The following is a 17751-nucleotide window of genomic DNA, read 5'->3' as shown; positions in this document are numbered from 1 at the left end:
GACACACAATGCCTCGTGGGTGGGATGTGCACTTTTTCCACACACAGGAAATATAAAAAGCATATTCAGCCAGGTACAAGTGAACTTTTTGAGATTAAAGTGAGTCAGACGTGGTGCAATAAGGAGGGGAACGCAGTTATCGAGATATGGCCTGAAGAATATGTAAAGACATTTTGTGGCTCATAACATTGTGTGTCCTGGATTACTTGTTTTAATTACTCAGTTAAAGAATGGTGGAAGTTTCTCCAAATGATTTTTAACTTGTAGGAACACCGAAGCAAAATGAGAAACCCAAGACCGCACAAAGCTTCTCCATTGATGTTGTCCTCAACTAGGAGGCGTTGTGAGTTTCCCTCTGAGGTTCTGTCCAACAGACGAGCGACCCGCCCGACCGCGAGGCGTTGGTTTACAATGCGGTCGGCCTATCAGAGTCCAGTTTGAACGCTGACTGAACCAAATGAAAAGGTAACAAAGCCTCACCTTCACCTTGAATTGGAACGAGTCTACGAACTAAAGGAGTGAAAGTGAAAGCGCCATTTCTACCCTGCTTTGTCCCTGCTCTGTGTTGTCATGACGACTCAGTGAGCTACGTTATAAACGCCACTGAGCTGACGTTATGCTGGCCACATCGCCCCAGAAATATTTTGAATCACAGCGATATCATTTGACTTGGTCTTAGTCAGTAACCCTTGCAAATCACTGGATATTAATAAATGATCTGTTACTCATTTACAAAGTGAAGCATGTGGAATAAGAACTTACCAATGGCCTTCAAATCCAGTCCCATTGTTTCCCTTTTCTATAAGATAAAAATGTAAATAAAATATCAACATTGGGTTCTTTACAAGTTCATCATCTAATAACTATTATTAGTATTACCAAGAAATTATTACCAAAACTCCACAAAAATGAATGCAAAAAAAAGAGGCCAAAAGCATGTACAGACAGCGCATTGAGGGTCACTTTGAAAACACGGACCCCAGGAGCATGTGGAGGAGAGGCATCAAAACTATAACTGACTACAAATATAAGACCACTGTGATGACCTCGCTCTGGATGGTTCAGGGGATTGTGGAGGCGTGTCTCTGGTGCGGCAGCAGGAGCTGTAACACACCTGAGGCCCTACCGTGTATCCAGCCCAATTTACTTTCTACACTGACGCATGTGTCTTTGCTGGTTTGCAACTGGCACAGAGCGTTCTTTTCCTTCCACCGCTATGCGTCGTTAAATTAGGGAATGATCTTGCGCCCCAAGGGGTGGTTCGGCGAAATGAGGCGGTGTGTTCTGGCCCAAACATTCCCTGGTGCTATTTTGCAGTTTCAGAAAACAATTCCGCCACAAACCAGGGAACACCTGGTTTAAAGTCAGTGGCGCGTTGTTCAGATGCTATTTTAAGGACGCATGCATAATGTTGCTTGTGCACCTCGCGCATACACTTTGCTTCTCTATTCTACCTAGCTACACATTCTTGGGAAATTATTTGGGAAAGAACAGCTGATACAGCGGTAATAAGTTGTACTTTTAAATCAATGCATCTGCAAACACCGTACAGCAAACACATATTTTCATCGTGTAGAAGCGTGAGTGAGTGAGTGTTAAAAATAATGAATGAATGCGGGCGCTTGCGTGTGCGTCGATTGGTTTGAACACACGCAAACTAAACACGTAACACATAATACAGTCCATGGCAATGTATATTAACGGGAGGACACATGCATATTAGGAACACAAGGCGATAACGACAGTGCATACAATATTGGTAAGAAATGATGTTTATTAATGTATTTATGTATGTATGTTTATTATGTATGTATATCATTAAATAGAACCACAGTTGCCGCATATCATATGTGTGTTAAGTTTTCTTTGCCGAAATTTATTTGAGGACTCAGTATTTCAGAAGTTGTGGAAGAAAACGCTATTCCATGTGAGAATTAGGCCATATTATTTTGCCATAAACTGAGCCATTTGAAGTTTGAAATTCATGTGGGCATAGATCTGTCTCATTGGAGACTGCAAAAGCGCTGTTGAAATATCAACTCGTCAGATTCAAATGCGCTCATGGCTCTTAAAGGGGATGGGAGCTGGCACCCTCATTGGTTTGTTGCACGGTACGCCCAAACCACACCTATGGGTAATTAGGCTACTTCAGACCAACCCTTTTTGATTTGCGCCGGGCACAAGAGTAATTTATCCGCTGGTAAAATGGCGACATCGCCATAGAACCGCCCACAAAGCTACTTGCCTTTGGCGCTTCTCACTTGCGTGTCAGACCGTTAAAATAGGGCCCCTGATCTCCATTCCAATCAGGCTCCTCCACACTTATGGCTTCTGGGCCATCTCACTCTCTGATCCTACCCAGACAGCAGGGCTGTCTTTAGATGGGTCTGATATACTACACTACACTATTCACATGCACCCATACACTACAGACACTACTGATGATACTGATGGTTTACATCATGGATACATGGTTTATCGTTATCTCTTTATAGAGGTTATTGGTTCCAAATAAATATACTTCAGTTGAACTTCTGTGTGGTCTCCCCTTTTTTGTCATGGATTACAAGCTAGTTCATGACACCACACTGGTTAGCGAGGAGGAGGAGCAGACACTCACTCTTCAGCACCACCAGTGAGGTCCACCTTGAGAAGGATTGACACCAACAAGGCTACTGGCCCTGATGGGGTGTCGGGCCGTACACTGAGGTCATGTGCCGACCAGTTGGCAGGAGCTTCTACAGACATCTTCACCCTCTCTCTGCAACAAGCTGCAGTTCCCACCTGCCTTAAGACAACTACCATCGTCCCTATCCCCACAAATTCTGCCATTCCCTGCCTCAATGACTACCGCCCAGTCGCCCTCACCCCAGTAATCATGAGGTGCTTTGAGCGGATGATACTGGCGTACATCAGAGACCGCATCCCTGTGGACCTGGACAGCCACCAGTTTGCCCACCAGGCAAACAGATCCCCAGAGGACGCTGTCTCCATCACACTCCACACAGCCCTGTCCCCCCTGGAGTACCCCAACACATATGTAAGGGTGCTCTTTGTGGACTTCAGCTCTGCCTTCAACACCACAATCCCCCATAAACTGGTCCTCAAACTCATCCATCTTGGTCTCCCCACCTCACTCTGCTCATGGATCCTGGACTTTGTTTCAAACAGACCGCAGAATGTCAGAGTAGGGGACCTGACATCCTCAACTATAACCTTGAACACCGGTGCGCCCCAGGGGTGTGTACTCAGCCCAGCCCTCTACACCCTCTTCACCATGGCTGCGTACCCATCCATTCAACCAACACCATAATCAAATTAGCTGATGACTCCACTGTGGGGGGGCTCATTAGTGACCACAGTGAGGGCCATTACAGGCAGGAGGTCCAACACATGGCAGAGTGGTGTGTGGATAACAACCTGGTCCTAAACACCACCACAACAAATGAGATCCTCGTGGACTTTAGGAGGTCCAAGAGGACCACGCAGACCCCACTTACCATCAACGGGGAAGAAGTGGAGAGGGTGGACTCTGTTAGATTCCTGGGGACGTACAACACCAAGGACCTAACATGGACTACTAACATCTCCAACCTTGTAAAGAGGGCCCAGAAGAGGCTCTTCTTTCTACTGAAGCTCAAACAGGCTGGTTTATCCTCACACCTGCTCATTCACTTTGATAGGAGCACAATTGAGAGCATCCTCTGCCAGGGCTGCAGTGTGTGGTATGCAGGCTGCACAGCGGAGAGCAGGAGGGACTTGGCCAGGGTGGTTAGGTCAGCAATAAAGATCATAGGAGCTGAGCTCCCAGACCTGGACTCTGTGTGTGCTGACCGCCTGAAGAGGAAGGCAAGGTCAATCAGCACTGATAAAACTCACCCCGGACACACCTTGTTTGTCCCCCTCCCATCAGGGAAGAGGTACCGCACACTGCAGGCCCGCACCACAAGACTGAGGAACAGCTTTTCCCCAAGAGCTGTAGCCTCCATCACCCCCTCAACCCCCTAACAAAGCACTAAGGACAACTCTCCTCCAGGAGCAGTAGCTTCCAACCCCCACAACCCCCCCGCCCCGCCCCTCCACACACACAACAGACTGGACTTGATGGGCACAATATGTACAGGGTGATGTGTGTGTGTGTGTGTGTGTGTGTGTGTGTGTGTGTGTGTGTGTGTGTGTGTGTGTGTGTGTGTGTGTGTGTGTGTGTGTGTGTCTACTATTAGTATTGTGCACTTTTCAGCTGTAGCCTCCACTGAAATCTTAATGCACTTATGTATATATTCTTTTATACATATATTTTTTTTAATCACTTTTGTAATTTGGTTTTTGTGCGATTGCCTTATTGTGTCTTTTTGTGTTTTGTGTCATAGACATTTAAACTCTAACTGCTGCTAGAGAGTGTCAACCTGTATTTCGTTGTGTACTGCAATGACAATTGAACTCCTTGAACCTTCACACATATTATTGTGTTCTGTATCAAAACAGTAATAACACTTACCTCAAATAATCGATGGTCCAATTCTATATAGAGATAAACAATACAGTAACATGTTAGGAGAGCAGTCAATTTCATTCAGCATAACCCTGATATATGTTAACCTCGATACATCTTAGTTTAATGTAACCATGATACATGTTAGTTTAATGTATCATGATACATTTTAGTTCAATCTAAACACAATACATGTCAGTAGTTTAATGTTATCATGATACATGTCAGAGTTTAATCTAACCCGTACCTCCCAGGACTATGATTGATATTATGAAAGGTATGGATCCTATTATTACGAACTGCTCAATATATTCTATCTAAGTTATCTGTTACTCATTTAGAAAGTGAAACATGTGGAATAAGAACTTACCATTCAACCTCCTCTCCTGTTCCTGTGTTTTCTTTTTCTATAAAATAAAAATGTAAATAAAGTATCAACATTGGGTTCATTTCAAGGTCATCATCTAATAACTCCACCACTGCCAGCAAGGGTCACAGATATTATTGTGTTCTGTATCAAACCAGTAATAACACTTACCTCATCAAGTCGTCTCCACAATGCTATATAGAGATAAACAATACAGTAACATGTCAGGACAGCAGTCACTATCATTAGTTAGTCTAATGTCACCATGGTACTTACTGACTGCCCTTTATGCCTACTGGCATGTAGGGCAGCAACAAAGGATCTCCATTATGGTCTGTTTAGGGTCAGGTTATAACCATGATACATGTTATTTAAATCTATAGATTAAACTAACATCATGGTTATAACCATGATACATGTTATTTAAATCTATAGATTAAACGAACATCATGGTTATAACCATGATACATGTTATTTAAATCTATAGATTAAACGAACATCATGGTTATAACCATGATACATGTTATTAAAATCTATAGATTAAACTAACATCATGGTTATAACCATGATACATGTTATTCAAATCTATAGATTAAACTAACATCATGGTTATAACCATGATACATGTTATTTAAATCTATAGATTAAACTAACATCATGGTTATAACCATGATACATGTTATTAAAATCTATAGATTAAACTAACATCATGGTTATAACCATGATACATGTTATTGAAATCTATAGATTAAACTAACATCATGGTTATAACCATGATACATGTTAGTTTAATGTAACCATGATACATGTTAGTTGAATGAGCTGAATAAGCTTAATGTAATGCTTACCTCCCAGGACTATGGTTGATATTATGAAACGTATGCATCCTATTATTATGAACTGCTCCATATATTCTAATCATGTAGAATCAGTTGAACCAGTTCCTGGTTTCCACTCTGAATTAGCCTCTATACAGAAGAACATCTTGACAGACTGAATACGTGTAGGGAGACGGCTGCCATTATCGTGGTCAAACAAGGACTGAAGTCTTTCTACCCTTTGTCCCTACTCTGTGTTGTCATGACGACTCAGTGAGCTACGTTATAAACGCCACTGAGCTGACGTTATGCTGGCCACATCGCCCCAGCTATGAGAGTAGTGTCTTATATACATGGATAGCTCCATTCTATAATCTAATATCTAGATGATGTTGTTCAGTAGGTCTGCCACTCTGGTCCCTCTGCTAGGTAGGCTCTGACTCTCTGGTACAATTACATGAAATGTTTTGAATCACAGCAATATCATTTAACTTGGTGTGAGTCAGTAACCCTTGCAAATCACTGGATATTAATAAATGATCTGATACTCATTTACAAAGTGAAGCATGTGGAATAAGAACTTACCCAAACACTCATCCACCTTGTCTGTTGTTTCCTTTTAATATAAAATAAAAATGTCAATCCAATATGAACATTGATTTCATTACCAGGTCATCATCAGTGGTGGATTAAGGGGGTCATTGGCCCCTAGGCTACTATTTTGTGAGGCCCCCTTACTGATCACGCAGAAAAAAACTAAATTTAGTGCCATGTGTAAAAGTGTGCTAGGAATATTAAATGGCCTTCACAAACACACACTCTGGGAGCACTGGCACACACACACATTGAGAGGGCCTTCACTAAACAGCAATGATACAGAAACAAGGGTGAATTCCCCATAGCTGCTGTGACCACGTATTACTGGGGACCGACGACCGACGACCGAGAACTCCTTAATGAGGCTGGTAAAATCCAATTTGCACAAAATGACGCTTTCAATGGACAGATCAGAGTCGGGTGATAGAGTCTGTTTTGGCCCATTGTGGATCTCTGTCTATCTTTAACTAGTAGCATAAATTTTGAAAAAAAGCGCCCCCTGCTGGCATTCGTCACAGGCAAAGTCATAAATAGTCTGAGTGCTATATCGACAAATGGAAACACTTGTGCTTTTCGCCTTTTCAGACATTCTGCCTCTTTGCCGTCCAGCAGACGTGACGTATTCCTTTACAACCAAACTGACTTTATGAACCTGGTCACATGACATGGCCCACACATCTACCCAATCAGCTGCTTCACTTTTTAATGGTTCTTGTTATTGGCCAATAGGGGTCAAGTCTTTTTTTATTAAAAGTCAAATTGAAAATAGTCTGCCCAATCCAGGGCCCCTTGCACACCTGGGCCCCTAGGCTCAGCCGAGGCTAGCCTGGGTGTTAATCCGCCTCTGGTCATCATCTAATAACTCCACCACTGCCAGCTAGGTCCACACATGTTATTGTGTTCTGTATCAAACCAGTAATAACACTTACCAAGTCATCTATTTGTTTTTCAAATTCTATAGAGAGAAACAACACATCAACATGTCAGGACAGCAGTCACATCATTCATCATAACCATGATACATGTTAGTTAAATGTAACATGATACATGTTAGTTTAACATAACCATGATACATGTTAGTTTAACATAACCCTGATACATGTTAGTTTAATGTAACATGATACATGTTAGTTTAATATAACATGATACATGTTAGTTTAATGTAACCATGATACATGTTAGTTGAATCCAACCATGATTCATTTATTTAAATCTAACCATGATACATGTTAGTTTAATGTAACATGATACATGTTAGAGTTCAATGTAACCCTTACCTCCCAAGACTATGATTGATATTATAAAACGTATCCATCCTATCATTATGAACTGCTCCATATATTCTTATTAAGTAGAATCAGTTGAACCAGTTCCTGGTTTCCACTCTGAATTAGCCTCTACACAGAAGAACATCTTGACAGACTGAATACGTGTAGGGAGACGGCTGCCATTATCGTGGTCAAACAAGGTCAGAAGTCTTTCTACCCTTTGTCCCTGCTCTGTGTTGTCATGACGACTCAGTGAGCTACGTTATAAACGCCACTGAGTTGACGTTATGCTGGCCACATCGCCCCAGCTATGAGAGTAGTGTCTTATATACATGGATAGCTCCATTCTATAATATAATATCTAGAGGATGTTGTTCAGTAGGTCTGCCACTCTGGTCCCTCTGCTAGGTAGGCTCTGACTCTCTGGTACAATTAGATGAAATGTTTTGAATCACAGCGATATCAATTGACTTGGTGTGAGTCAATAACCCTTGAAAATCACTGGATATTAAAAAGTTAACTGTTACTCATGAACACAAGTTAACTGTTACTCATGAACACAGTGAAACATGTTGAATAAGAACTTACCAGTTAACGCCCAATCCATTTCCAGTGATTCCCTTTTCTATAAGATAAAAATGTTAATAAAATATCAACATTGGGTTCATTAAAAGTCATCTTCTAATAACTCCACCACTGCCAGCTAGGAAGTGGTGGAGTATTACCAAGAAAGTATTACCAAAACTCAACAAAAATGTATGTTTTCCAACAAGAGATAAAAACTCACTGGACCAAGTATATACAAATATACACAGGGCATATAAAGCTGCACCATCCCCACACCTCGGATTATCAGATCATATCTCCTTGACACTGATTCCATCTTATAAACCAGTTGCTGTAGAACCAAACCAGCTGTGAAGACAGTACAGGTATGGAGTGAGGAAGCTGTTACATCACTACAGGTCTGTTATTAGAGCTCAGTATGGGAGGTATTTTCTCAGGGAGCCAACTTGGAGGAGTACACCTCTAACGTCCTGGACTACATTCAGTTTGGCACCGAGACAGTACTGCGCACCAGAACCATCAAGGTGTTCCCTAATCAGACACCCTGGTTTGACGGTAATGTGAGGTCGCTGCTCAGGGCGAGAGATACTGCCTTCAGGTCGGGGGACAGGCTGGCCTATAGAACTGCCCGACAAGACCTAAAAAGGGCCTTAAAGGGGACATATCATACCACCACCAGGTGTGATTAGCTGTTATAAGCAGGTTTGAAATTATGCAGCATTGGGACATCACAGGCGGGCGTGTCCACCTAGATGTGTGCTGGATAGATCAGTCTACCAGCCTACCCAGTGGACTGTAGCAAACATTGCTCATCTGTCCGTCACACATCTAGTTGGACACGCCCACCTGTGATGTCACAATGCTGCACATTTTGAAAACGGCTTGTGATGGCTAATAACACTCACACCTGGTGATATGATAGGTCCCCTTTAAAGAGGTCAAAGGCAAGTACAGACAGCGCATTGAGGGTCACTTTGAAAATAAGGACCCGAGGAGCATGTGGTGAGGAATCAAAACTCTATCTGACTACAAATATAAGACCACACTGGTTAGCGAGGAAGAGGAGCAGACACTCACTCTTCAGCACCACCAGGTGAGGTCCACCTTGAGAAGGATTGACACCAATAAGGCTACTGGCCCTGATGGGGTGTCGGGCCGTATACTGAGCTCATGTGCCGACCAGTTAGCACGAGCTTCTACAGACATCTTCACCCTCTCTCTGCAACAAGCTGCAGTTCACACCTGCATTAAGACCACTACCATCATCCCTATCCCCTAAAGAATCTGCCATTCCCTGCCTCAATGACTACCGCCCAGTCGCCCTCACCCCAGTAATCATGAGGTGCTTTGAGCGGATGATACTGGCGTACATCAGAGACCGCATCCCTGTGGACCTGGACAGCCACCAGTTTGCCCATCAGGCAAACAGATCCCCAGAGGACGCTGTCTCCATCACACTCCACACAGCCCTGTCCCCCCTGGAGTACCCCAACACATATGTAAGGGTGCTCTTTGTGGACTTCAGCTCTGCCTTCAACACCACAATCCCCCATAAACTGGTCCTCAAACTCATCCATCTTGGTCTCCCCACCTCACTCTGCTCATGGATCCTGGACTTTGTTTCAAACAGACCGCAGAATGTCAGAGTAGGGGATGTGACATCCTCAACTATAACCTTGAACACCGGTGCGCCCCAGGGGTGTGTACTCAGCCCAGCCCTCTACACCCTCTTCACCATGACTGCGTACCCATCCATTCATCCAACACCATAATCAAATGAGCTGATGACACCACTGTGGGGGGGCTCATTAGTGACCACAATGAGGGCCATTACAGGCAGGAGGTCCAACACATGGCAGAGTGTGTGTGGATAACAACCTGGTCCTAAACACCACCAAAACAAATGAGATCCTCGTGGACTTTAGGAGGTCCAAGAGGACCACGCAGACCCCACTTACCATCAACGGGGAAGAAGTGGAGACGGTGGACTCTGTTAGATTCCTGGGGACGTACAACACCAAGGACCTAACATGGACTACTAACATCTCCAACCTTGTAAAGCGGGCCCAGAGGGACCGCCTCAAGAGGAAGGCAAGGTCAATCAGCACAGGTAAAACTCCCCCTGGACACACCTTGTTTGTCCCCCTCCCATCAGGGGAGAGGTACCGCACACTGCGGGCCCGCACCACAAGACTGAGGAACAGCTTTTCCCCAAGAGCAGTAGCCTCCATCACCCCCCCAACCCCCTAACAAAGCACTAAGGACAACTCTCCTCCAGGAGCAGTAGCTTCCAACCCCCACCCCCCCCCCCGCCCCGCCCCCCCACACACACAACAGACTGGACTTGATGGGCACAATATGGACAGGTTGATGTGTGTGTGTGTGTGTGTGTGTGTGTGTGTGTGTGTGTGTGTGTGTGTGTGTGTGTGTGTGTGTGTGTGTGTGTGTGTGTGTGTGTGTGTGTGTGTGTGTGTGTACTATTAGTATTGTGCACTTTTCAGCTGTGGCCTCCACTGAAATCTTTATCCACTTATATATATATTCTTTTATATATTTTTTTTTAAACCACTTTTGTTATTTGGTCTTTGTGCGATTGTCTTATTGTGTCTTTTTGTGTTTTGTGTCATTTAGACATTTAAACTCTAACTGCTGCTAGAGAGTGTCAACCTGTATTTCGTTGTGTGCTGCAATGACAATTAAACTCCTTGAACCTTCACACATATTATTGTGTTCTGAATCAAAACACTAATAACACTTACCTCATTATATCGTTGAATCAATTCTATATAGAGATAAAAAATACAGTAACATGTCAGGACAGCAGTCACTATCATTCAGCATAACCCTGATACATGTTAGTTTAATGTATCATGATACATGTTAGCTTAATGTACCATGATACATGTTAGTTTAATGTATCATGATACATGTTAGCTAAACACAATACATGTCAGTAGTTTAATGTTATCATGAAACATGATAGAGTTTAAAGTAACCATGATACATGTCAGAGTTTAATCTAACCCGTACCTCCCAGGACTATGATTGATATTATGAAAGATATGGATCCTATTATTACGAACTGCTCAATATATTCTATCTAAGTTATCTGTTACTCATTTAGAAAGTGAAACATGTGGAATAAGAACTTACCAACAAACTTCCTCTTCTGTTTCTGTGTTTTCTTTTTCTATAAAATAAAAATGCAAATAAAATATCAACATTAGGTTCATTGCAAGGTCATCATCTAATAACTCCACCACTGCCAGCTAGGGTCACAGATATTATTGTGTTCTGTATCAAACCAGTAATAACACTTACCTTATCAAGTCGTCTCCACAATGCTATATAGAGATAAACAATACAGTAACATGTCAGGACAGCAGTCACTATCATTAGTTAGTCTAATGTCACCATGGTTCTTACTGACTGCCCTTTATGCCTACTGGCATGTAGGGCAGCAACAAAGGATCTCCATTCCCGTCTGTTTAGGGTCAGGTTATAACCATGATACATGTTATTAAAATCTATAGATTAAACTAACATCATGGTTATAACCATGATACATGTTATTTAAATCTATAGATTAAACTAACATCATGGTTATAACCATGATACATGTTAGTTTAATGTAACCATGATACATGTTAGTTGAATGAGTTGAATAAGCTTAATGTAATGCTTACCTCCCAGGACTATGATTGATATTATGAAACGTAGATTCCTATTATTATGAACTGCTCCATATATTATAATCATGTAGAATCAGTTGAACCAGTTCCTGGTTTCCACTCTGAATTAGCCTCTACACAGAAGAACATCTTGACAGACTGAATACGTGTAGGGAGACGGCTGCCATTATCGTGGTCAAACAAGGACAGAAGTCTTTGTACCCTTTGTCCCTGCTCTGTGTTGTCATGACGACTCAGTGAGCTACGTTATAAACGCCACTGAGCTGACGTTATGCTGGCCACATCGCCCCAGCTATGAAGGTAGTGTCTTATATACATGGATAGCTCCATTCTATAATCTAATATCTAGATGATGTTGTTCAGTAGGTCTGCCACTTTGGTCCCTCTGCTAGGTAGGCTCTAACTCTCTGGTACAATTCGATGAAATGTTTGAATCACAGCGATATCATTTGACTGTGTTTGAGTCAGTAACCCTTGAAAATCACTGGATATTAATAAGTTATCTGTTACTTATTAACACAGTGAAAATTGTCGAATAAGAACTTACCATAACACGCATTCACCTGGTCCGGTGTTTCCTTTTTCCATAAAACAAAAATGTCAATCCAATATGAACATTGGGTTCATCACAAGGTCATCATCAGTGGTGGATTAAGGTGGTCATTGGCCCCTAGGCTACTATTTGTGTGAGGCCCCCTTACTGATCACGCAGAAAAAACTCAATTCAGTGCCATGTGTAAAAGTGTGCTAGGAATATTACATGGCCCTCATGCACACACTCTGGGAGCACTGGCATACACATTGAGACGGCCTTCACTAAACAGCAATGATACAGAAACAAGTGTGAGTTCCCCATAGCTGCTGCGACCACGTATTTCTGGGGACCGACCGACCGACAGAGAACTCCTTAATGAGGCTGGTACAATCCAATTTGCCCATAATCCTTGTCTTTCAGAGATAAGTGATTCAGTCTCTTTTGGCCCATGGTGGATTTCAGTCTATCTTTTACTAGTGCCAATTAGTGCTGGGGTGTATGACCAACAATTTATATCACAGTATTTTTCTCAATTCTAACAGTTTCACTGTATATGACAGTATTTTTTTTTCATGCATTATCAGGTGTTCACTAGTGCTGCCATTAACGACACATTTTCTAACTACTCATCTTTCGAATAATTTTTGGATTAGTCGACTCATCTAAACTACTAATATATATATTTGTTATGCTGCTCGGGTTTACACTTGCGTGAATGGCGGGGTTAATAACATTACTGCCAAAGTCATATTAACTAATATAACGCAGGTTCGCAAGGCAGCCACAGGAGACGCCAACATTGTTTTCAAGCGCTCGGTATCGCGCCGTATTAATTCCCAAGTTTTGAAAATAAAAGAAAGTATTTGAAGCGAATAAGCAACTCTGTTTTTGATTTGTTTATTTGGTTTTGAACGAACAGTTTTGGATGCATGCATCGGCTGTTTTTTTTTTTGTTACTTTGAAATCGCATACGCTCGCAACACACGCAGACACACACACGTTCATTCACGTTCACCCACTACAACCTGCCTATCTTCAATCAAAACAACATCAAGTAAGTGATGCCGCAGCGCGTTAACAAGTCCGTCCCGAGGAGCCCATAGGCTTTATGGTTTATATGTTTGAAAGCCTTGACACACTCTTTTACCAGTTGGCCAGAAATATCGCGCCTCGCAGTCATGGTCCTATAAAGAAAGTTGTAGTCGTACTCGTAACATGCGTGTTTAGAAGCGCAACAATGCGCGGTGCAGCGTTCCGAACGTTGTGCAATCAAATAAACCGGCATGTCGGTACAATAAAAATTCAAATCATAGCGAAAATACAAACCGGTATGCGGTGTGAACCGGTATATCGCCCAGCACGAGCACCAATTATAGCGCCCCCTGCTGGCAGTGGCCACAGGCGAAGTCATAAATAGTCTGAGCGCTATATCGATAAATGGAAACACTTGTGCTTTTCGCCTTTTCAGACATTCTGCCTCTCTGCTGTCCAGCAGTCGTGACGTATTCCTTTACAACCAATCTGACTTTATGAACCTGGTCACATGACATGGCCCACACATCTATCCAATCAGCTGCTTCACTTTTTAATGGTTCTTGTTATGGGCCAATAGGAGTCAAGTCTTTTTTTATTTTAAGTAAAATTGAAAATAGTCTGGCCAATCCAGGGCCCCTTGCACACCTGGGCCCCTAGGCTCAGCCGAGGCTAGCCTGGGTGTTAATCCGCCTCTGGTCTTCATCTAATAACTCCACCACTGCCAGCTAGGTTCACACATATTATTGTGTTCTGTATCAAACAAGTAATAACACTTACCATCTCATCTATTTGTTGTTTCCATTCTGTAGAGAGAAACAACACATCAACATGTCAGGACAGCAGTCACATAATTTAGCATAACCCTGATACATGTTAGTTTAATGTAACATGATACATGTTAGTTTAATGTAACATGATACATGATAGTTGAACATAACCATGATACATGATAGTTTAATGTAACATGATACACGTACCATAAGTTTAATTTAACCATGATACATGTTAAGAGTTTAATGTAACATGATACATGTTAGTTTAACCTAACCATAATACATGTTAGTTAAATCTTACCATGATACATGTTATTTTATACATGCATCATGGTTAGACGAGTTGTGGTCGTCAAACAAGGACAGAAGTCTTTCCACCCTTTGTCCCTGCTCTGTGTTGTCATGACGACTCAGTGAGCTATGTTATAAACGCCACTGAGCTGACGTTATGCTGCCCACATCGCCCCAGCTATGAGAGTAGTGTCTTATATACATGGATAGCTCCATCCTATAATCTAATATCTAGATGATGTTGTTCAGTAGGTCTGCCACTCTGGTCCCTCTGCTAGGTAGGCTCTGACTCTCTGGTACAATTAGATGAAATGTTTGAATCACAGTGATATCATTTGACTTGGTGTGAGTCAGTAACCCTTGCAAATCACTGGATATTAATAAGTAATCTGTTACTCATGAACACAGTGAAACACGTTGAATAAGAATTTACCAGTTAACTTCCCATCCATTTCCAGTGATTCACTTTTCTATAAGATAAAAATTTAAATAAAATATCAACATTGGGTTCATTAAAAGTCATCTTCTAATAACTCCACAAAAATGTATGCTTTCCAACAAGCGATAAAAACTCTCTGGACTAAGTGTATACAAATATTCACAGGGCATATAAAGCTGCACCATCCCCACACCTCGGATTATCAGATCATATCTCCTTGACACTGATTCCATCTTATAAACCAGTTGCTGTAGAACCAAACCAGCTGTGAAGACAGTACAGGTATGGAGTGAGGAAGCTGTTACATCACTACAGGTCTGTTTTTAGAGCTCAGTATGGGAGGTATTTTCGCAGGGAGTCAACTGTGAGGAGTACACCTCTAATGTCCTGGACTACATCCAGTTTTGCACCGAGACAGTACTGCGCACCAGAACCATCAAGGTGTTCCCTGATCAGAAACCCTGGTTTGTGTGAGGTCGCTGCTCAGGGCGAGAGATACTGCCTTCAGGTCGGGGGACAGACTGGTCTATAGAACTGCCCGACGACACCTAAAAAAGGGCCTTAAAGGGGACATATCATACCACCAGGTGTGAGTGTGATTAGCCATTACAAGCAGGTTTGAAAATATGCAGCTTTGGGACATCACAGGCGGGCGTGTCCACCTACATGTGTGCTGGATAGATCAGTCTACCAGCCTACCCCGTGGACTGTAGCAAACATTGCTCATCTGTCCGTCACACATCTAGGTGGACACGCCCACCTGTGATGTCACAATGCTGCACATTTTGAAAACAGCTTGTAATGGCTAATCACACTCACACCTGGTGATATGATAGGTCCCCTTTAAAGAGGTCAAAGGCAAGTACAGACAGCGCATTGAGGGTCACTTTGAAAACAAGGACCCCAGGAGCATGTGGTGAGGGATCAAAACTCTATCTGACTACAAATATAAGACCACACTGGTTAGCGAGGAGGAGGAGCAGTCACACACAATTCAGCACCACCAGGTGAGGTCCACCTTGAGAAGGATTGACCCCAACAAGGCTACTGATGGGGTGTTGGGCCGTATACTGAGGTCATGTGCCGACCAGTTAGCAGGAGCTTCTACAGACATCTTCACCCTCTCCCTGCAACAAGCTGCAGTTCCCACCTGCCTTAAGTCCACTACCATCGTCCCTATCCCCATTACCTGCCAGCCACCAGCCACCAGTTTGCCCATCAGGCAAACAGATCCCCAGAGGACGCTGTCTCCATCGCACTCCACACAGCCCTGTCCCCCCTGGAGTACCCCAACACATATGTAAGGGTGCTCTTTGTGGAATTCAGCTCTGCCTTCAACACCACAATCCCCCATAAACTGGTCCTCAAACTCATTCATCTTGGTCTCCCCACCTCACTCTGCTCATGGATCCTGGACTTTGTTTCAAACAGACCACAGAATGTCAGAGTCGGGGATCTGACATCCTCAACTATAACCTTGAACACCGGTGCGCCTCAGGGGTGTGTACTCAGCCCAGCCCTCTACACCCTCTTCACCATGACTGCGTACCCATCCATTCATCCAACACCATAATCAAATGAGCTGATGACTCCACTGTGGGGGGGCTCATTAGTGACCACAATGAGGGCCATTACAGGCAGGAGGTCCAACACATAGCAGAGTGGTGTGTGGATAACAACCTGGTCCTAAACACCACAAAACAAATGAGACCCTCGTGGACTTTAGGAGGTCCAAGAGGACCACGCAGACCCCACTTACCATCAACGGGGAAGAAGTGGAGAGGGTGGACTCTGTTAAACTCCTGGGGACATACAACACCAAGGACCTAACATGGACTACTAACATCTCCAACCTTGTAAAGAGGGCCCAGAAGAGGCTCTTCTTTCTACTGAAGCTCCAACAGGCTGGTTTATCCACACACCTGCTCATTCACTTTGATAGAAGCACAATTGAGAGCATCCTCTGCCAGGGCTGCAGGGTGTGGTATGCAGGCTGCACAGCGGAGAGCAGGAGGGACTTGGCCAGGGTGGTTAGGTCAGCAATAAAGATCATAGGAGCTGAGCTCCCAGACCTGGACTCTGTGTGTGCTGACCGCCTGAAGAGGAAGGCAAGGTCAATCAGCACTGATAAAACCCACCCTGGAGACACCTTGTTTGTCCCCCTCCCATCAGGGAAGAGGTACCGCACACTGCGGGCCCGCACCACAAGACTGAGGAACAGCTTTTCCCCAAGAGCTGTAGCCTCCATCACCCCCCAACCCCCTAACAAAGCACTAAGGACAACTCTCCTCCAGGAGCAGTAGCTTCCAACCCCCACAACCCCCCCGCCCCGCCCCTCCACACACACAACAGACTGGACCTGATGGGCACAATATGGACAGGGTGATGTGTGTGTGTCTACCATTAGTATGCACTTTTCACTTTTTTCGTTGTGTACTGCAATGACAATTAAACTCCTTGAACCTTCACACATATCATTGTGTTCTGTATCAAAACAGTAATAACACTTACCTTATTATATCGATCAACCAATTCTATATAGAGATAAACAATACAGTAACATGTCAGGAGAGCAGTCAATATCATTCAGCATAACCCTGATGCATGTTAACCTCGATACATGTTAGTTTAATGTACCATGATACATGTTAGTTTAATTAACCATGATACATGTTAGTTTAATGTATCATGATACATGTTAGTTTAATTAACCATGATACATGTTAGTTTAATGTATCATGATACATGTGAGTAGTTTAATGTTATCATGATACATGTTAGAGTTTAAAGTAACCATGATACATGTCAGAGTTTATCTAACCCGTACCTCCCAGGACTATGATTGATATTATGAAAGATATGGATCCTATTATTACG

At 43.1% G+C, this 17751-nt stretch overlaps 1 protein-coding gene across 9 annotated transcripts in view; it reads right to left on the bottom strand.

Moving 5' to 3' along the window:
- The window catches only part of LOC130385951 (tumor necrosis factor receptor superfamily member 23-like), a 113993-nt gene that overhangs the window by 16921 nt on the left and 79321 nt on the right, over window positions 1-17751 (bottom strand). For 6 of the 9 annotated variants that reach the window (XM_056594770.1, XM_056594755.1, XM_056594763.1 and 3 more), the window contains 8 exons: window positions 14149-14174; window positions 12349-12379; window positions 11431-11453; window positions 11263-11299; window positions 10869-10891; window positions 8131-8167; window positions 7204-7229; window positions 5031-6293 (listed from right to left, as the gene is read on the bottom strand). The exons of 1 other annotated variant lie outside the window; for it this stretch is intronic. In XM_056594770.1, coding sequence (XP_056450745.1) covers window positions 6207-6293; window positions 7204-7229; window positions 8131-8167; window positions 10869-10891; window positions 11263-11299; window positions 11431-11453; window positions 12349-12379; window positions 14149-14174 — 290 coding nt within the window. In that variant the 3' untranslated portion in view covers window positions 5031-6206. Of the gene's footprint in view, window positions 1-4228; window positions 4900-5030; window positions 6294-7203; window positions 7230-8130; window positions 8168-10868; window positions 10892-11262; window positions 11300-11430; window positions 11454-12348; window positions 12380-14148; window positions 14175-14868; window positions 17180-17751 lie in introns of those variants that run through there. 2 more of the 9 variants (XM_056594790.1, XM_056594783.1) reach the window with 2 other exon arrangements.

Source organism: Gadus chalcogrammus, chromosome 1, assembly GCF_026213295.1.
Source record: "Gadus chalcogrammus isolate NIFS_2021 chromosome 1, NIFS_Gcha_1.0, whole genome shotgun sequence".
In the NCBI taxonomy this organism is placed as follows: Eukaryota; Metazoa; Chordata; class Actinopteri; order Gadiformes; family Gadidae; genus Gadus; species Gadus chalcogrammus.
The sequence above is the reverse complement of the archived record's forward strand: the minus strand, read 5'-3'. Positions and strand labels throughout refer to the sequence as shown.